The 22,124-nt window shown below is 45.1% G+C and overlaps 1 protein-coding gene across 1 annotated transcript in view; it reads right to left on the bottom strand.

Annotated features, from left to right (window-relative positions):
* Positions 1-628: 628 nt before the first annotated feature.
* Positions 629-22,124, bottom strand: part of LOC146197325 (dnaJ homolog subfamily C member 11) — a 53,867-nt gene continuing 32,371 nt past the window's right edge. Inside the window, exons 12-17 of the mRNA XM_084599161.1 lie at positions 18,160-18,315; positions 17,590-17,659; positions 13,698-13,813; positions 2,907-3,003; positions 1,774-1,903; positions 629-756 (exon numbers count right to left, since the gene is read on the bottom strand). Coding sequence (XP_084455287.1) covers positions 734-756; positions 1,774-1,903; positions 2,907-3,003; positions 13,698-13,813; positions 17,590-17,659; positions 18,160-18,315 — 592 coding nt within the window. The 3' untranslated portion in view covers positions 629-733. The remainder of the gene's footprint in view (positions 757-1,773; positions 1,904-2,906; positions 3,004-13,697; positions 13,814-17,589; positions 17,660-18,159; positions 18,316-22,124) is intronic.

Here is a 22,124-nt window from a genome sequence, read left to right as displayed (position 1 = left end):
AATAGTGCGGCACCTCGTTTTAAGACAGGTCTTCTCATGATGGTGGTGCTCGACTACCAAGGAGACTTAGTAACATGGATGCCAAGAAGGCACAAAATGCTCAGTAAGAGGCAGCTAGATGGTTGAAGTGAAGACGGGATGTCAAGGTACGAGCATTAGAAGTGAGGCAATGAGTACGCTCACTATCGCATCTACTCTTAAAGAGACGCTTAAGTTGTCCTCCAAATTTTGCCGTGGCATCTTCTGCAAATGCTGAATTTAGAGAAAGAGAACCTAGGGTTCATGAATTTTATATTTCACAGGCCAGTTGGTTTCCAGTTCATTTCATAACTCTGGTAGGCATGACCTTGCTGGTGTGGCATAAACTATGGCATGTATGGCATGTATTGTCATGCAGCAATTACATGCCACACCAGATAAAGAGGCAGCATCACATAATGCAAACAAGCATACCGAATACTTCGTAGATACAACCGAAACCCTACAGCCACTGGCACCATTTTTTTTATAGTATTTGCTTGCTGACATTGTAGATATACTATACATCTTGAAAGGAAATGTGGCAAGATTTTTACTAGAATTTTTATCCAAAACATTTCAGTCTTGAAATAAAGAGCAAAAGTAGAACTGTGAACTCTAAAAGAGGTTTATTTTATGCTCTATATCTGACTGTACAATTCCTCTGCTGCGAATTAACGGCTGCAGCATAATGCTACTGAATTATCACTTGGCTTCATGTTGACCTCACCAGATGTGCTGCAAATGAGAAAAGAAAGAAGACAAATAAGTCACCCGCATGTAAAAAGGCATATGAGCACAACATGATCAAATACTGTCTATCTGGGAAATATTAATCCCAGATGCATTAGATTATCACTTACCTCAAACAGCTAGAGCATTTCTTTGAAAACCTTACATAAAAGCACAGCCCTGGTCACCTTTGTACAGCAAAACATTTGCTATATCCAACAGCGTGCCATTTCCAACAGGTGTCACTTTTCTCGACAGTGCTCCCACATTCAGTTTTTGTACGTGGAGTTGCGTCGGCTGCCTAGCCTCGGTTGCCTTGGTTACCATGGCAAAGGTGCATTAAAGGAAATATGAGGTATTCTTGAAGGCAGTGTTCAGTCTCCCATGTTTATTTCACGTGCGACAGCACTGTGATGCCGGGAAGCATACAATTGGTACACTCCTTGTCATGCAATGGTTCTTGTCTGGCTTGCTTCATACACTGCGAGTCTCCCGCTTTGGTCGCACCAGCACAGATTAATTTTCAGATTTGCGAGATGCTGTGACCTCTCACGTGTCTCTGTTGAGGCCATTTAGAAAAAAAAAAGTGGCTGTGATAGCTACAGCACACAAATGTACGATATTTTTCCATTCTTCTTCTTTCCATATATTTACATGTGGAAAGAATAACCTTACAACTGTTAACTTTGTTCCTTTTTTTTTTTTCATCTGCAGCGATGCTTTGTAAAACACATTAATATCCATCGCTTACTCCTGTGCAGTAAACTTTGCACTTGCAGCATGCCAGTCCCTTAATTATCTCTGTAAATAGAGCTTCTCATAAATGGAATCTTTTTTAATTATCCCTTGAGAAAAGGCATGTAATTTCCAAACTGCACATTACGAGACTATGATAATGATTGAAAATGAACTGCCACTAGGCAAAAAAAATATTAATAAATTTTGAGCAACATAATCTGCCGGACAACTTTTTTTCCCAGTTCGATCTCAGAAAAAAAAAAAAAAAAAGGAAACCGCACGTACATTCCTTAGGGATACGGACAGCCTCTTCATCCGCCAAACAGACCTCGTGGTCCAGATTCCTGAATCTGTACCGGATGTGCAGGGACTTGGGCTCGCCTAGGCAGGGGTCGTAGAAGCCAGGCAGGTTGCTCTGCACACGCACACCAAAACATCAGCGTGCCAGATATACAAAGATGCTGTCAAAAACACGAGATCACTCTGCTACATTTTAAAAGCCCCGAATGCCACTGGAAGAAAGCCAACAAGTAAACAAGTATACCAAAAACACGAAATGAATAGAGAAAACTTCACATGGCAGCAACACGAGAGCAACCAAAATACAAAATTGCAAATGAAAATAGACAAAAAAACAAAGTGCTGTTGCAAAGTTAACAAAACTTTATAATATGCATTCACATGGAGTTTGGCAGAAAACTAAATGTCATTTGTAGTGAATGGGCTGTAGTCTTGAGCAGAGGTGTTTGTCCATGCTTTCATCCATATATGATTGCTTCATTAAGATGAGGTTACTGTAGTCATGAGCATTCTGTGGAAAGGTTGAGTGAACTTCTAGCATACTGTTGAATGCCATTTACATGGCAAGTTTGTGCCAGTAATCACACGGCTTTATGGCTTGTCCCTGCGGTTTAGGAGGGTGCTGCCTAGACCGCTGTTTGGCGATATAAACAACTGTGCTTGGGACAATGCAGAAAACAGCAGAGCTTCTCAGACTGAGCTTCATGGGACCCCTAGGGTTTCCTAAGTACTTTTTGGGTTCCAAGCACCTATGCGTGTCTGTCTCAACCCACCATTCCATTCTTTATTTTGTGGCTAGTCATAATGTGACTGCTCTTACAACAGATTGTTTCACAACGCAGTCAGTCATTATTATTTTTAATTTGGAAATTTCTTGAGTAGCCATTTGTTAGCAGCCTCTTTTTCTTTGCATGTAGATTAGGCCAGAAAAAGATAAAAGCCGGTGGACCTCAGCAGAGTTGCAAGATCTTTTCTGAGCAAAACTGTAAGTGTCTACCATGACAGCAATGTAGCCCTTTGTTGTCACTGGCTCCAAAAAGCTTGTGTTTGAACAGCGATACGTGGGAAGCCCTCGTGCTAGCCATTCTGAAACAAATGGCACCATTATTTTGACTAACCTTTGATGCTTCCGTCAAGATGATGTGTGAATCCTTCACAAGGCACTGTACAGCAACTGTTACGTCCACTACTTCTTGGACAGTTGCTTCCTGAGGACTGCATTTTAAAATAAAAAAAAAAGGAAAGGTATGTTATTAAACTATGCAGAATTTTTTTGCTATATACTAGTTGTCATTAGGAGGAATATTTATGACTTATACAGACACTTCAGCACTACAATAAATATTTAGAGATCCTAAATGCAATACATTCAACCCATCTTTTAAAAACACCACCAAACTCCAACTTCTGAGAATGGCTGAGGTTCACTTGATGAACCGAGAATACTCAGTCACTGCACATCATGATGTAACAAGATGTCAGTCATGGCGCACATGCTAGTAAATGATTACAAAAAAAAAAAAAAAAAAAAGTGATGTGCTATGATGTGACATGAGACCTAATCTGCAAAAACATAAAAATTAAAAGGTACCAAATGTTGATGTCTTAAGCCCACATATCACCCAGAGCTAAAGACCGAAACGTCGGCATTAGCTGTGCAATAAAAAGACCTTAAAAGATACTTGCTCCTTATGTTTTACAAGGTAGGTAACACATAGACCTACTACAACATTTTTACAACATACTAGGTGCTTACAGGCCCTGGGGACTTTGGTATTGTGGCCGCCTGCTACAATTTAGTGACTTTTTATTATCCCCGAAAAGGAAAAAACAAAAGCATAGCTGATGATTATGCCCCTTGATAATACAAAATCTCAGTGCAGCTCTCCAGGTATTCTGGTTTTGCGATATGCTGAAGTAAAGAACCTGACAGAGAGAGAAATGTATGTATCGGTTTGGCTAGGAGTGTTTAATGTCCCAAAGCAACCCAGGCAATGGGGGATGTTACAGTGCAGGGCTCCAGAAATGTTGTCCGCCTGTGGTTCTTTTGTGCACAGACATCCCACAGTATACGGTGCCTTGTTTTTCATCTCCATTGAAAGAAAGAGAGGGAAAGCATGTGTTGTTAGGGCATGCTCTATATTTTCAAACACGAAACCATCCTTCAACTGACACCCATTTCCTAATTCTTAATTGTTATAAAGGAAGCGACAGTATGAATTTTGTGTTAGTGCATAGAAAAAAGGATGTAGCCAAGGCTCAGTTAGTACAGTATGTTTGAGGATATCATGGAGTTTAAGGACATCTGTAAGCACAGGTAGGAGTGAGTTCAAGTGATTTGCTTTTCAAATACTTTTTTCATTATGAGCAACTACTGTGCAAATGCCTCGTAGACAGGTACACGACAACATCAGCGTTCCTTTATTATCAGAATCCTTTATTAACTTTTTTTTTTGCCAAGAAGCAGCTCGTTTGCAGCAGTAGATTTTACCACTGCTAACTGCAGCTAATGCACTGAATGCCTGTTTGTATCAATATAACACTGACTGGGCTTCTAAGTACAATACTAAGCTCTCGAGTGGAGTTCGCCCATAGTGGTGTAAGCCTCAGCATAGTCACTCTCCGTGAAGCATTCCCATGCAGTTTTCATCGTTAGTGTAACTTGCATGACATAAGCAAAACGCAGAATAGATAATTTACCATTACGAAACATTCCAGAGTTAAAATGGTGGCCATTTCATGCACCTTCAAGGTTCTTTGGCCATCATAACCACTGCTAACTGTTTTGTGAAACAGCATCACTTTAAACGGCATCGGTCTGGTAATCTTCTCTGCTGTTTTCCTGATGTGAATCCTCTGCACATTTTCTTTCTGTACATCAGCACTGATATAGTACAACCTGGCACTGCAGACATCAAAGTGGGAGCGCTCGACTGTCACATCTCTCTGCCATTTCCAAAAGAGCACCTTCAAAATGACTACTCATGACCTGTTCAATTAATTCTAGTGCAGTTGTTATGTTTCATTGCCACTGCTCAACTTTGTAAGCACTAGGTAGCTATTCTCTATAGCTCTTGTGAGATCATTAAAATCTGAGCTTGTCAGGTCTAGTACATTTTGGTTTTGCTTTCATGGTTACAGTAATGATGATGTACAGCATATTCCAATTGGGTGTTCATGATTGAACATTTAGCTGTGTCAGCTTGTCCGGTTATCGTAGCACGCAGAATTTTTTTTTTCCGCAGTTAGCTGACCACTAGAGACGTATATTGCTGTTTGCATTTTGTCCATAACGCACTGAAGTAATGTATGTGGAATCAATGCTTGGTCACTTCCCTATGAGACGACAGAGTTATAAAGTTCTCCGTTAAATAATAAAACTACTTTACAACGTTTTCTTGTTTCTTGGTTTTATAGGGGTTTAATGTCCCAAAGTGACTGGGGCTACAGGACACTGTAGAGTATGACTCCGGAAGTTTTGACTACCTGGGATTCTTTAACGCACACAGACATCGTATAGTACACGTGGCACCCTGCCCTTTGGGCCTGTCCAAAAGCAGCCACCATGGAACAGCCATAGTCACTATGCCACCCCGGCGGGGCTAGAAACTAGAGGGCCTGCTTGTCACCGGGTAAATACTATGTGATCTTGAATGTAAAGATATATATATAGGGTGTTCTTTTTTTTAACCATTTACCAACATGCATCTAAAGAACTACGAGAGATAACTCTGCATTCTGTGCAGGTGCAAGGCAGACATCATGCACGAGATAGAGATGGTTAATTAGATAATTACTAATCTTAATTAATCAATTTTTACTTTTGATATTAAGGGGCAATATATTATATTGCAAAATGAAAGGCTGTTCACAGAAAAGGTGAACCCAGTTTCAAAATTTTTTTAAATCGGAAATATGGTTCAAATTCTCGAATGCCAAAAGTGCCCATTTTAAAGATCATTGAGGTGGTTTTAGGCACTGCAAAATCATAAAATGGTGTCCATCACAGTTGCCAGACGCCAAACAGAGCCCCCGTGTACGTTGACACCATCTTGGCAACATTACCATGACATGTCATTATATAATTATGCAACTTAAAAAAGCCAACTAAACGAGCTTTGAAATGGGTATTTTCATGTTCGGTATAAAAACCGGGCTCACTTTTGATGTTCATCATCTTCAATATAAAAAATAACAATGTCCCTTAGAATTAAAAACAAGAAAGTTGATTAGCTATAATTTTCTAACAGTCGATCAAACTCTATCATATTACTAAGTGTGCATAATTTTATATTTAATATTTACATACAGGTACATGTTAAATTACTACATACAGTACAACCTCGTTAATTCGAAGTCATCGGGACCGCGAGAAATCTTCGAATTAAGCGGGTTTTCGAATTAACCGAACACACCAAGAAATAAGACTTAGGCAAAAAAATTTGTTGCAGGAACGTGTTACCTTTATTCGGCATATTTTGAATTACTACTGAAAGTAATCAGAGATGCTGGTTTGCCGCGTCCGGTAGTTTGCGGCTCCTAAGGTCATGCTCTCGAGTTGGTCAAATAGACGAAACATATCTGAACTTCCACCGCGGCACTCAACAAAACTGCGGATAACGTTCAGCGATCCGATAACTTCACCAAGAGCAGGTGCTCGGGGAGGCTCGTCGGTGTCGTCGTCGCTATCGTCGCTGTCATCGCACATGTTCGTACCAGCAGTGATCTCACTCTCCAAGTCAGAGTAGCCAGTCTGCTCTTCGCTCTCAATGTTGATATTGTAACGTAACGTTACAGAGAAGGCTCTCTGGCACTCTGGCACCGAAGAACACCAACAGCCAGTCAAGGCAGCACAAAAGCGCAGCACCGTATTGCTTCGTCGTCTTTTCCGAATCGCCCGTTCCAATCTTCGTCGTCTATGAATGGCATGTGTCATTGCCCCCCTTCTTGGCAGCATCGCCTCGATGCTGCAAATGCTGCTTGATGCGATGAGCAGACATAGTATGCTAGTTTGGTATGGGGATACCACAGCACAAAACGGGGCGCCATCAGTCTGAAGATTAGTCAGCGGGGCGATCGTGGTAGGGTTTCATCCGGACGACGTGCACAACATCAGTGAACTGGCGTCGTCTGCGGCTTGAGGGATCTTGGGTCGCGGATTCAACTTCATAAGTAACGTCGCTGAGGCGGCGAAGGACACGGTATGGGCCGAAGTACCGACGCAACAATTTTTCAGAGAGTCCACGATGACGAACGGGCGTCCAAATCCAGACATAGTCTCCAGGCTCGTAGGCAGCGAAGCGCCGTCCCTTGTTGTAACGGTCAGCGTCTAGTTGCTGTTGTAGGTATATGCGCTGTCTTGCCAGCTGCCGCGCTTCTTCCGCACGCTGAGTAAAACTAGCAATGTCCAGGTCAAGCTCATGTTCGTCGTCGGTGTATACGGGCAGCATTGTATCCAGTGGAGTGGTCACTCGACGGCCGAAGACAAGCTCGAAGGGTGTGAGCCGCGTCGTCTCCTGAAGTGCCGTATTATATGCGAACGTGGCATATGGGAGGATTTGATCCCAGGTCTTATGCTCTATATCCACGTACATAGACAGCATGTCGGCCAGAGTTCTGTTTAGCCGTTCCACCAAGCCATTAGTTTGCGGGTGGTATGCCGTGGCCCGTCTATGGCTAGTATGTGTAAGGTTCAACACAGCCTTAGTCAGGCGGGCCGTAAAAGCTGCCCCGCGGTCGGTAATGATAACAGCCGGAGCGCCATGACGCAACACGATGTTGTGGACAAAAAACTCGGCTACTTCGGTGGCAGTTCCATTTGTGAGCGACGCGGTTTCAGCATATCGGGTCAAGTAGTCTGTCGCGACAACAATCCAACGCTTTCCATTAGTTGACTTCGGGAAAGGACCAAGAAGATCCATTCCCACTTGTTGGAATGGAGTTTGCGGTGGAGCGATCGGCTGAAGAAATCCAGCTGGTTTCACGGGTGGAGTCTTTCGGCGTTGACAGTCACGGCAGGTTTTAACGTAGGATCGTACTGAAGGTAATAATTTCGGCCAATAGTATTTATCCCGAATTCTTGCAAGCGTACGACTAACTCCCAAGTGGCCGGCGGACGGTTCGTCGTGACAAGCGCTCAAGATGTCAGGCCGTAGGTGCGTAGGTACTACGAGTAGAAATGTCTCTCTTGATCTTTCAAAATTGCGCTTGTAGAGAACTCCACTTCGTAAAGCGTATGACTGCAAGCCACGACGAAAAACAAGCGGTACTCTACCACCGCGTCCTTCCAGATAATCGATGAGCGGCGCCAGCTCCGGGTCCTTGCGTTGAAGGTCAGCCATATGGGATTGAGTAATGGCCCCAATAAAGAGAAACTCGTCGGCGTTTTCTACTGCGGTGGAGTCCAATGGCGCGCGTGACAAGCAATCCGCATCTTGGTGTTTATGTCCCGACTTATAGAAAACAGTAACGTCATACTCTTGAAGACGGAGGCTCCAACGAGCTAAGCGTCCAGACGGGTCTTTAAGGCTTGCCAGCCAGCACAAGGAATGATGGTCGCTGACAACACGGAAGGGTCGTCCGTACAAATATGGTCGAAACTTGCTGATGGCCCAGATTACCGCAAGGCACTCCTTCTCCGTTGTCGAATAGTTCGCCTCTGACCGTGAGAGTGTTCGGCTCGCGTAGGCGATAACCCGTTCTACTCCGCCTTGCCACTGAATGAGTACCGCGCCGAGGCCAACGTTGCTGGCATCAGTATGTACGTCTGTGGCGGCGTCTTCATCGAAATGGGCGAGTATTGGGGGTTTGTGTAGGCGGCTTCTAAGCTCCTGGAAGGCTTGCTCTTGATCGTCTCCCCACAGGAAGGGTATGTCATCTCTGGTTAGTGCTGTCAGTGGTTCAGCTATCTTAGAAAAATCTTGGACGAAGCGTCGATAGTACGAACAAAGACCTAGAAATCGTCGAAGTGCCTTTTTGTCGGTAGGGCGTGGAAAATTTGACACTGCGGTAGTCTTCTCGGGATCAGGGAGAACGCCCTGTGCACTGACAACATGGCCGAGGAAGCGTAGTTCTTTGAAAGCAAAGTGGCATTTCTCAGGCTTGATCGTTAGTTGCGCGCCTTTGAGTGCTTGAAGCACGATGCGCAACCTGTCCAAGTGTTGCTCGAAAGTAGGCGAGAAAATAACAACATCAACTAAGTACACCAAGCACGACTGCCACTTGAGACCTGATAAAACCGTGTCCATCATACGTTGGAACGTGGCCGGTGCAGAGCAAAGACCGAACGGAAGCACCTTAAACTCGTATAGGCCGTCGGGCGTCACAAATGCAGTCTTCTCTCTGTCTCTCTGATCCACTTCAATTTGCCAGTATCCGCTTTTGAGGTCTAATGAGGAGAAGTACCTGGCATCGCGTAGTCGGTCGAGGGCATCATCAATCCTGGGCAGCGGATAGACGTCCTTTTTGGTCACGTTATTTAACTTTCGGTAATCGACACAGAATCTCAAGGTGCCATCTTTCTTTTTGACAAGGACCACTGGCGACGCCCATGGGCTCGTCGAAGGCTGGATCACGTCGTCCGCAAGCATTTCATCCACTTGCGTTTTAATGGCGTCACGTTCCTTAGGAGAAACCCGGTACGGGCGCTGGCATACCGGTAACGTGGTCTCATCGGTGATGATGCGGTGCTTGGCGACAGGAGTACGACCGACCTTCGAGCCTGTGGCGAAGCAGTCTGCGAAATCGCTCAGAAGAGCCGAGAGAAGATTCCTTTGATCGGGCCTCAAGTCGGGGCTAATTTTAACGGTTTGCAGAGCATGACAAGGTGCGGCCTCTTCTTTAGGGTTCGTTCCGGCGGTGCATAAATGAGGTAAGGCAGTAACATCGTGAAGGACGGCAACAGCCGTGTCCTTGGCAAGATGCCGCATCTCCTTAGCAAAATTTGTCAGGAGGACAGTAGCACAACTGTTCTGGAGTTGTACGAGTCCTCGAGCAACGGCTAATTCCTTCTCGAGTAGTAGCGGAAGGTGCCCATCCGCGATGCCCTCATAATCGTGGAACAAATCATGCTTTACAAAAACCAGCACACTAGAACGTGCCGGAACCCTCACGTCATCGTCAACTATACGCAAAACGTTCAGACCCGGATCTTCGTTTTCAATGCGCGCCACGGCTCGTTTCGTCGAAAAGGAAACACGCGCTTCTTTCAGGTCAATGACAGCGCCGTTGGTCTGCAGGAAATCTAGACCAAGGATCAAGTCTTTCGAACACTCAGGAAGCACGATAAATTCTCCGACATATACAAAACCACGGATGCCGACCCGCGCTGTGCACTTGCCTGCAGGTTCAATCAAATGACTTCCCGCCGTACGAATTTTCGGGCCGGACCAATTTGTCAAAACTTTCTTCAATTCTCGGGCGAGACCACGGCTCATTACAGAATAATCGGCACCAGTGTCGAGTAACGCGGTGACATCCACTCCATCAATCGTTACACACAAATCGGAGGTAGTATGCCGGATGCTGTCGCTACCTGACACAAGTGAAATCTCGTTGGGTCGGCCTGACGATGACGGAGGATCTTCACATTTCCCGACATCAGCGACCCTGCCTCCGAAGGCCGCTGGTATTAGTTTTCCCGACCAGGGCTGGGAGAGCGGCGTCGGGAAGAGTGGGGACTTGTCGAACGGTTGCTCGTCGGGGACGTAGACCACCGCTCTTGGTAACCGGATGTGACGGGGTACTGTCGCGCTGCAAGGTCGCTTGCAATCTCAGTAGGCCGTTCTGCATTCCGAGGGTGGGGGCCCTCCGAGGCGAAACCCCGCATGTTGACGCGGCGGTACGGGCACGCCCGGTAAAGGTGACCGGCTTCACCGCAATGATAGCACAGGGGCCGACGATTCCGGGGCTGCCATACTTGACTTTTACGGGGTGGCTGGTAGATTGGCGGAGGGGAGTAGCGAGGCTGCATGCGGCTCCATGCGAGGTGCTCCATGCGGGGACCCTGCGGCTCCCTGGAGCTGCAGCGTTGATACTATGGTCTGGCGGGGGAGCCTTACTCAGGACGGACGCGTAGGTGGGCCTCGCGTCAAACGTCTGGTGAGGAACGCGCTGCTGGGGAACAACGTCAGCAACTTGCTGAGCTGCCATACGCACCTCGTCCCGGACGACTTCAGCCAATGAAGGAAAAGATGCTGTGTTGCAAGGCATCCGGAGCGCTTGCAGTTCCTCCCGCACGACAGAACGGATGAGATTGCGTAGTGAGTCCATGTCACTGCCGACATGTACAGGGGGTGCGTCGGACCTAATGATGTTCACGTCACGGTTGTACTGACGGGCTCGGTGTTGCAGCGTTGTCTCCATGGTCGCTGCCTCGCTGAGAAACTCCGCCACAGTGCGTGGTGGACTGCGCACCAGTCCCGCGAAAAGTTCTTGTTTAACGCCCCGCATCAGGTGACGCAGTTTCTTATCTTCTGGCATTTGTGGGTCTGCACGGTTGAAAAGGCGTGTCATGTCCTCAAAGAACATACGCACGCTCTCGTTCTGGTGCCGAACGCGCGAGTGTAGCGCAGCTTCTGCTCGCTCCCGGCGGTCGGCGCTAGGAAACGTGGCTTTGAAATCACGACAGAAGGCTGCCCAGGATGGGAAGGAAGCCTCATGGTTTTCAAACCATGTCCGTGCAGACTCTTCAAGAGCGAAGTACACGTTGTGGAGCTTACGCTCATCAGTCCACCCGTTGTAACGAGCAACTCGCTCGTAGTTCTCAAGCCAGTCCTCGCCGTCCTCGAACACGTCGCCATGAAAAGAGGGGGGTGTTCGCGGCTGATGACACAGAATGTGGGTGGGAAGCCCGCTCTCAGATGTCATTGCAGCAGGTTCTACGGCCGTCTGAGGGTGCGTCGTCCTGGTAGCGGCCGAAAGGGGTCCGAATTCAGGGGGCTCTCCACGTAGGCGGCGGCCGAGGCGTTGATGTACGGGGGTAAGCTCCGTATTGACCGGTTGATTATGCAGGACTGGATCGATACCTGGCTATTCCTCCACCAGATTTGTAACGTAACGTTACAGAGAAGGCTCTCTGGCACTCTGGCACCGAAGAACACCAACAGCCAGTCAAGGCAGCACAAAAGCGCAGCACCGTATTGCTTCGTCGTCTTTTCCGAATCGCCCGTTCCAATCTTCGTCGTCTATGAATGGCATGTGTCAATATACTCGGCGAAGCCGACTGCGTTGGACTCATCCTCTGCGCAGAGCGCATTGATGTGGTCGCAATACTCTGCTCCTTCTTCGTCAAGAGTAGTAGTACATGGGTGGTCTGCATCGGCATCAACAGCGCTTTCACTGGAAAAACCAGCGTGTTCAAAACACCGCCTCATCAATGTGGGCTCCACCTGTTTCCAAGCGTACACTATGAGGCATATGGCTCCGAGGAGGTCGATGGAGTACTCCTTGCCATTGTCGTAGCAAAGGAGCATGCGCTTGAGCAGGTGGTACCGATAAATCTTCCTAGTGTGGTGAATGACGCCTTGGTCCATCGGCTGTGAGATCGAAGTGGTGTTCGGAGGTAAAAATACCATCCTGATGGCCTGGAGATGTGGGATGTCGCCATGTGCCGGACAGTTGTCGACGACAAATAGGACATTCCTGCCCGTGGCCGCGAACTTGCAGTCAAGTTGCCGCACGTACTCTTCAAATCAAGCAGAACTTCTGCTGCAGCGTTAAAGTCTTGTACTTTGGCATTTCTGCACTGCTACGGTCACAAAGCTAGCACTTCTGCACAGTCCCGCCCCAAAAAACGACACAGTAGCCGACCCTTAACCACAGCGCACAACACAAAGAAATGGCGCAGGCGAGACCGGCGCGGCGGTGGTGGTGGTGTACTTGCAGCGTCGGAGGCACGGGGGAAGAGTGGGCGGAGCACACCAAGGGATGGAGTGGGGGCGAGGTCACGTGATAAAAACCGGTATGCCCGCCGTGTTGCAGTGAAGCACGTCTTCTCCTCTGCAGGCGCGTGTTTCAGCGGTGCGCGAGGCGCACTGTGGACCGATTTTTGTGCAGAGAGTGCTCCGGCTGGGGCGCTTCGCCTATAAATCATCACCATTACTATGTGGCTTTGCCTCGCGGCTCCGTAGGGCCGTCGTTTCGCCGGGTTTGCGGCGAAACATGGATCAGGCATTGCCGCATAGCAGTCCAAATTTTCGAATTAACCGGGCTGGCGCAGGCCGCCTGTTCTAATTATCCGGCCAAATTTACATTGGAAAATACGGGACCGCAGAAAACCTTCGAATTATCCGGGATTTCGAATTAACCGAGTTCGAATTATCGAGGTTGTACTGTATTCTCTTCCTTCAAAATAGTTGTATATATATCTACATTCCTTGTGCATTACATAATTATTTGTAATTTCATGCTGCAACATAATGTTGTGTTTTGCACCAGAATTCGCATGTGTCTATGTGGTGACCGCCTCTCCACAGTGCTCACATGTAGGTCGGTCTTTCAAGAATGAAGTTGTGTGTTAAGTGTCCGTGTTCAATATGAAGACGACATAAAATTATTTCAATTATGTGCTTCTTGTGACTGTATGTTTTCCATTCTTCTATAATTGGCTTTGGTAGGCGTAGCTTGCCATTTACTTCAGTTCCCCATGATCCCTTGCCACTTTTCTCTTAGTTTTCTTTGTACAAGTTTTATGGTTTTATGGTGGTGTACTTTAGCATTACTGGCAGCTGCAGCACATACATCAGCTCTACTGCACAATTTTTCTGAGTGCATCTCCCAAAAGAAAACAAACGAAAAAGACAAAAATCAAAAACAAGGGTACATTACTACAGGATGTAAACAAGAAGCAAGATAATGATAACTCTGTCTTACTCTACAGCTGTCAGCCAGCCGAAAGTAAAAGGACTTACAAGTTGCTCCCTTGCTCCTCACTGAGGTTTCCGTAGAGGGCCTTGACGATGACGAGCCCACCCCGCGCTTCCTCACTGCTCTTGATCCGAAGGTACGTCTCGTGCATGAGAGCCACCTGCGATCGCAAGCACCAGGTGTTACTGAAACATTGCAATGACTGCAATTAAACATCAACCTTGACAGGTTCATTCATTGTGTGAAAGTAATACAGTAAACTTCCAAAAGTATCTGAAGTTCGAATCGGTGGGGGGCTTTTTCAATAAACTCTACATTAACAGGACAAAAGCAGCATGGCTCTAAACAGACTACAGTTGAACATAAGCAAGTTCGGATTAACAATACAGTGTAGTCCACTTATAATGATACCAGATATAACAATCAAATTCTTGGGATTTATCAGTTTTCCCGTTGCCCTTATGTAAACATAGACATTGGACACAACCATAGCTTTCTGGCTGCCCAGAAAATGTTTACCACGAAAATTTGCCTCAAGGCAAAAATTGAATAAGTGCGGCAATACGAACTGGCATAGAGAAATCTGCAAAGAGGCATTCTGTGCGCTATTATAAGCGCTCTCATAATCGCAATCACTGCCTGTAGCTGAGCACAAATTTCTGTTTTAGGTTATTTTATGGCTATTTAAGTATCCTGTAAAAAAGTGGAGTGCTCTTCACGATGATTCTCATAGCTGGTAAATGGGCAAGCTTAGATTCTTGGGAATATATGTGGTGTTTTTTGTTTTTTTTTTCCTTTCATTGCCGGTCCAAATAAAATGATAATTGGTTACAACGATCGAATTTTCTGGTTTCCTCAAAATTGTTATAATTGGACTGCACTGTAGTTCCCTACAATTTGCTGCAACAAAACTGAAAGGCCACGGCAGTTATTTTGGATGAAATGTTAATTCATCGTGATCAACATTCTTTTATAAGAATGCAAATTTGTAGCCATTATTGCCAATGTTTTTGCCAATTTTTTTACTGTGGAGGAGGGGGAGACATTTTCATTCGAACAGTTATTTACACACAAGCAGTGAGTTCCACTGAGGAAGTGAACAATGCATCGATACAGTAGATAGCCATTGAACACCAGATTTGGTCAAACAGTAAACTTAAATGACAATGAAAACTCTTAACAAGGTCATACATGATGACACCTACATATTGAGCCGATTTAACCAAGGTGTGTGAGCATGAATGCGTGATTTTTCACTCAGTGTTTACTCAGAACGCTGATGCCTGTCTGTTGCTTCAGCAGATTTGTGAGTTGCAAAGGTTTAAAAGTAAATCTCCAACACTGACTGTTCCAGACAGCCCACACCACAACTACACTGGACATTTCTGGTGCTGTGGTAACAATGATCCAGGGCTTCAGGAACAGAGACTGAAGATAAACCTTGGCTCAACATACACGATCATCTCTGATAGCTTGCAATATCGCAATATCTGCATGTTGTTTACAAAGCATCTACAAGGTATCTGCAAGGTACCTGAAGGAATGCCGCATTGATGTGCATGAGACGTTGTGACAATGATTTGAAGCCTTGCTGTAATGTGTAGACTGGATGCACTGGATGACTGGGTGTACTGGATGCACTTCGAGCAGGCACGTTCATAAAAGGCATGAAAGTGAATTCCGCACACAACGCCAGTGAACTTTGATGCGTTCAACCGACCGCTGACTGTGTTTGATTCAATGCTCGGTTGCTTGCAGCCACAGCCTTTGCTCCCCATTCGGTTCAGCAGCGTTGAACTGCTACAACTTACAACTTCATGGGTTAAATAAGAAAAACTGGGGCTATCTGTGAAGCCTCGGCCTTTAATCCTTTGAGGATGCAGGGTAGTTGGCAGCAGACCTGTCCGAGCACTATTTTGACAGTGGTTTTTGAGACGTCATGAGACCACATATCATAAGCGAATTGATAGGTGCTCTCAACTCTGGCTTCGCCATTAAAATGGGAGGGTGAGATCGAGATCCCGCCTCCCAAGGCCCTCGCATTCCGTGTCAGACTTGCTGCCCCTAGGCCACAAAGCCATGTTTGTCCGATTGGTTAAAGTGGGGCTTTATATGTGTGTTGCTCCTGGCAACTTGGGCAGCACGCATCATGGTCCTCCTCACTTTCTAACTACCACTTGCAGGCGGTTTCTGTGATGTCACCTGTCCTAAAGTCGCCTGCCTTTGTGTACGGTTGCATTAAATGTGTGTATGTGACACCAGATGTGACGTATGTGTCACGTGGTTTAACCGCATAAAGACAAGTGACGAGCCGGGTGAATTCAGTCTGCTTTGAAATGAATAACGAGCCCGGTCCTTTGTGGCAGTTGGCAGAGGCTGAGATACACCGCACCAAGTGGCATAAATAACAGAGGGCAAGAAGACAGCGACAATGTCATCTGCATCCACCACGATAAACTACTGTTCAAACTCTGCAATTTTTGCTACCTAAGTGAATTTTCATGAACAGTAAAAGTAATTTAAGCTTACTTTTTAACTACACTTTGAATAGATAGTAATACATCGCCATGACTATCTCATGAAAATGTTGAACACACCACACATATCGGGGTGCGACATGCATAAAATGCAAATGAAAATCGTTTCAACATGATTAATGAAGGATATTTCACCGATTCCAGATAGAACTTGATTCATCAATCAAATAGAAGCCATTCAGAAATTTTTCTTTGCCCTAGAATGGGAACATGCTGTAGGAAAAATATAATGTGCCTTGGCCAAACAGAAACTGTGACAGAACACCTCGATTTGGGTACAAAACAATGAGTGTTGCAAATGGTTTGGTTGGTTTATGAGGTTTAACGTCCCAAAGCGACTGAGGATATGAGAGATGCTGCAGAGGAGGATTCCGGAAATTTTGACCACCAGGGGTTTTTAGGTGCACTGACATCGTACAGCACACCGGCACCTTGCTTTTTGCTGGAGGCGAAAAGCGGCCGCCGCAGCCGGGATCCCCTTCCGCTTCCTCGGGCACAGCAGCTGAGCGCCCTAACCACTGCACCACTGTGGCGGAGCGAGGGTTACAAATGAAATATTCTATTAAGCTTATTCATATATTTGCAAAGATGCTTCCAGGGTTTGTGCATATGGAATTCAGAGCAACATTAAATGAAGTAATAACCCCCCATTCTACAGAATAGCACCTGTAACGTAATGTATATGCAGCAAAGCATTTTGTGTCGCCCACAATGAGCAATATGTGGCAGTGACTCCACACAACGTATGAAGACTACTGAAAAATATAAATGGAGATTTATCAACTGAAAACTCTTGTTACCAAAGCAAAGGCTCTGATCAATGTCTCCTTCCCTGGAACTGCTTTCAACTTAGCAACAATATTTTAATAAGACTGCTTAAATAACAAAAAAAAAAGAAAAGAAAAACATTTGAAAGCCAATTATGATATTAGTGCTTCGCAAAGCGGCAATATTTTCTCGATATTCATCCATACACTGTGAAGAAGTGTGGCTGCAGTAAGCACGTAATTGTGTGTCATCTTTCATGCCTTGCCTATCTTCCTCCTGTTATTACACAGCTTATTGCAGACTCTGCATCAGGATGTTGTCTCTGTTAATAACAGCTACAACTTTCAGCTTGCATTATGAGTAATCCTGAAGCTATAGCCCCTGCCAAAAGCTCCTTGACCACTTCTAGATTACTGAAGGTGTCAGCCTTTCTTGCACCCATTGCAAAAGATACGCTCAAGGCTAATTAATGCAAGCAGCCTAGACACTGTTTCTTTTCACTTCCTATTAAAGTTCGCTGGTAAAATTACTTTTTTCCCATAGCACGACCTAAACAAGATACATTATGCATAGCATTTCAGTACAAATGCATTATCTTGAGATTTTTTACAGAACTCTAAACAAACCATACCGCAGCCTCAGCTTCTTTTCGTCTCTCTGCCAACTTGGCTGCGTTGGCCTCACGAGCTCGTTTCGCCTCCCTAGAAAAAAACAAACATCTCAACACAAAAGGCAAGTGATGTGGGGATACATGCATACTTTCTGTCCCATGGCAAAGGCCACACGTAATTATTATGCAATGTTACGTGAATATCATTGAGAAGGTATACAGAGAAGGAATACACAAGCCATCCCTGATGCCCTTTTCACTACCACTGTGACAACGCAACTGCAGAGACCTCCTAACTTAGCTTTCTCAGAACTGGAGAGGTTTCCTTTTCACAGCCCAGGATGAGTCCATCTCTCCTGAAGCTTATGGGTCTGTTAGAAGTCACGCGTGTCCAAAAACTGAATATCTGCCAACGAGATTGCCGTGGGCCCGCTTTTAAGGACTTGAACAACATTTATAATCTGGTCGTGCACTACTATAGTAATTTTGTCTCTCTTCCCCTTGGCGATGTAGAAAAACATAAGAAAAAGAGTTTTCACGTTTTTCTTTTTTTTCCACTGCCGTGGACACGGTGAAAGACGAACAGCCTACCTTTGTTTTTGTCTCTCCGTGTAAGGCACAATGACGAACGTCTGTAGGATGTACCAAGCCACGAGGGGCGTCACTGTGCCATAAAATATGGCGCTGGGCAAGGGCTCCTCTGACAGCAAAATAGGAAATATGTAGCTCTGAGAGGCTCGATTCAATCTAGAATGAAGGAAAACACACAATAGATGCTGGCTGTCAAGAGTAGTGAAATGTAACACGCTGCAAATTTGTCTAGCTTGGTTTGGTTTGTGGTGTTTAACATCCCAAAGCGCTCAGACTATGAGAGATGCCGTAGTGGAGGGCTCCAGAAATTTCGACCATCTGGGGTTCTTTCACCTCTATCAGAAAACAGCCGCACGGCCAGTGTCTAGCTTGGAGATGAGCATCTATTAGTTTGGGAAATACCTAATACAGGAACGAAAAGCAGTGCTGCCAAGACCATACCACCCAAGGTTCAATGGTCTTCTTAGATAAAAAAGTTTAACTAAGCTGTGAAAATCGGTAGGGCAAACAACCCTACTAACCAGCCAGCATGTTTTCCAATTGATGGCACCTTGGTTGAAAGGTGCTTCCTTTCATTCACGCTAAAACAACACTGCCTCTGCTGCACGTCATATGTACTTTCCAGCTACAGTTCATCGCAGGTATAGACCAACACCAATCTGTGATGTAACATGCAGTGGCACTGCTGTCACCTGAAAGGCCAACTGAACCTGTAGTCTTAACGCCCATAGGAATACACGGGAGCAAAAGTTTTTAAAACAGTTTATTAATTTCAAGATGCACCTATGATATCGTCCCTTAGGGAGCAACCTTAAACAACGTTGTTTCAAAGGTGCAGCATTTTTAAAACAACGCAAATTGTATGGGGGTATGAGATGGCAGTGTGACTCACAGAAACATAGTAGGTAAGTGAAACTTTACGCATATGTCTCTCGTTTCATAGAGCACCGTCGGAGGTGGCGGATCGTTAATGGTTGGCAAGTGTTTTGAAGAAGAGTGCAGCAAAGTATGCCATGTCATTTCGAAGGCAATCTATTCATTAAAACGCCCTGACACATTTCTGCCGCTGTATAGATTAAATGACAATATTAATAAGCAAATTAAGCACATATGCCAGCATGTCAGGCAACACAAGAATCATGCATGATTTGGAGAATCACCATGCAGATGATGCACCTTTTTAGGGTATGCCCGGCTTCACAAGACACATTTTTTTGAGCATTTTAATAACAGATTGCCTTCAAAATGATGTAGCATATTTTGTCACAACATTCTTCAAAGTATTTGCCAACTTTTAATGGCTGGCTGCTACCATTAGAGCCCAATATAATGAGGAAAATATTTCGCTAAGTATTGCTTATACCATATGCGTTTATGGGTCATGCTCCCGACTTGCATCCCCACATATATAGCAGTGTGTTAAATATACTCAGCTTTTGAAAAAATCGTTCATATTTTTACAACTTGTTCTAGGACGCTCAAAGTGTCTCTTCACCAAGAGACATCACAAGCACTTTGTGAAATTATAGAATTGCTTTGTAAACTTTTGTTTCCATATATTCCTATGGGTGCAAGTCCACAGTAGGATATTGGTGATACGAGTCTGGTTGATACAAATGTCAGCATGATAAAAATTTGTAAAATTCCCTCGCTGAAGTACATTGTGTACAATGTGCAGACTTTCGGCTGTTACAAACACTCTCCCGCATCACTACGGATGATAAGAAAGCACGAAATGTCACCGCGACAATGAGAACAACGCACTGCCCACACATCATTGACTCCACAATTGCCAGTCGCACCTTGCGCACTGTGAGAAGTTTGCAGCGGTGCTCGGCCCAAAAATCGTCAATGGCGCAATTATGCATGATGGATCAGACATCGTAAGAATCACATGTACTGCACCTCACCAAAAATATGTGATTTCATCAGCAAATACAGTGTAATTCACTTATAATGATACCATATATAATGATATACATTGCTTGTAACTATCAAATTCTTGCGATTCATCAGTTCTCCCATTGCCCCTATGCAAAAATAAACCATATATAATGATTGATTACTGGTGGTATGTCAGATACGATAGGTTTATTATCACCTGGTAGATGTTTGCTATGAAAATTTGTTTGATAAAGAACAAAATACTAAGAAGAGAACGATGCGAAAATACGACATAAGTGGCGAAAAAGGTCCGGTGTGGAGAAATCCAGCAGGGGCATTGTGTGCGGGTGGAAAATGAGCACTATCATCATCACAATAGCTGCCTGTCGCCGCACAAAGGGTTTGGCCACCACGTAATCATCACCGATTCTGCATCCATGGAAGAGGGCGCCGATCAAGACGACGGCGTGATAGCTCTCGACACGAAACAGCAGATTCAGATTTGCAGCAGGGCTTCTAGATCGGAAGCCTTGCTAAAAAAATATGAGTATTTACACATCATCAAGGCTGGGGATGTCCCGCAATTCATCCAGTCGCTGATCGATTTGGTGCACGCAAACAGACTGCTGCCAGAGTATACGCTACTAGAAGCAATGCTCACAGCGACTGTCAAGCTTCAGCTGCCGCTCAGAAGAGCATGAATTTCTGACTTAAGCATGGTTAAGTTATTTTATGGGTATTTACGTATCCTGTAATCAAGTGTTTAGTGCTGTTCACGATTATTCGCGTTGTTCAACTCGATTCATTTATCGGCAGTGAGTGGGCAAGCTTAGATTCATAGGAAAATATGTGGGTGTGTTATTCTTTTTGTGTTTTTCCTTTTTTTTCACCAGTCCAGATAAAATGATAATCGGTTATAACAATCAGATTTTCCGGCTTTCTCAATATCGTTATAGGTGGACTGCACTGTAGCTTTCTTGCAACTACAGAATTCTACTGTAGAAAATTTGAATAGAGAAGATAAAAGTCAATGCATTAAATTGCATGAACTTAAAATCATACAATTTGTACTTCTTTAAATGAAGGAGAGCTGGGTGACACAGAAAAGAGGCCTTTGTTCAGAGAGCACTTTTCCAGTTCCCTAGCGCATAATTAAGTATAAGGATGCCGGCACGAATGGGGATAGAACAGACACAGCAAAAGGGAGCAATGCAGATCGCACAACACGCTACACTTAAACCTGGTTATATTGACACTGCGGAAAGTCCACAACTTTTTTTACTTCCAGGCCTTTGCTATATGCAGTTTTCATGTGGGGACGTGAAAAGACAATGCAGAATGGAAACCAGAATGAAATTATTAAATGTAGGGAAAGGTACCTTGAAAGTGATTACAGTAAATCCCCATTACTTAAAGTTCCACTGGGCGAGGAGGTATACCCGTCTTCATGCATGTTCCTACTCTCGATCTGTCTTCCACCATCGAATCTTCGCCTCGTTCACCGGCGTTCTCTACTGCGCCCACCACTGACGCGTGAGACCTATCGGTGCCAGAATCGCGCAAGTAACTACGTGACGCCAATGAGCGCATACTGTCTGCCCTGTGTCCTTTTTTTTTTCTTTTCCTGCTATTTCTCGCTACTTTTAAGCAATGATCTACACTTTAGTGTCGCATTCCAAAAGTGAAGGCAGCAGAGACTACTGCGTTTGCCAGATAGACATGCCGTCCGTGCTTAAACACGGTGCGTTGTATCAACTGCGGTCGCCCGTTGCGATCGTAGACATCCCTCTTATGTCGGTTTGTGTTTTAGCACCATGAAACTTAGGAAGCTCCTCTAAATTTCTAACAATTCAACATTATCTAAGAGATAGCTGCCATAGCGAGTTTTTTGCATCAAGATAAACTGCTGCAATGTGTTCGTTGCATGGAGTTTTCAAATGCATGCTCTTCAAAACGGACGGCACTGGAGAATTGAAAAAACTTCGCAACATCACGGGATTTCCTACATGGAGGCTCGTTACACAGTGGTTTAATTGTACATGGCATTGTAGTTTGAATGCTTACTAGTCTCTTACTACAGG

The sequence above is a fragment of the Amblyomma maculatum genome, chromosome 3, assembly GCF_055883805.1.
Source record: "Amblyomma maculatum isolate TAMU_Amacu chromosome 3, ASM5588380v1, whole genome shotgun sequence".
Lineage (NCBI taxonomy): Eukaryota > Metazoa > Arthropoda > Arachnida > Ixodida > Ixodidae > Amblyomma > Amblyomma maculatum.
This window is presented reverse-complemented; position numbering and strand designations above follow the sequence as displayed.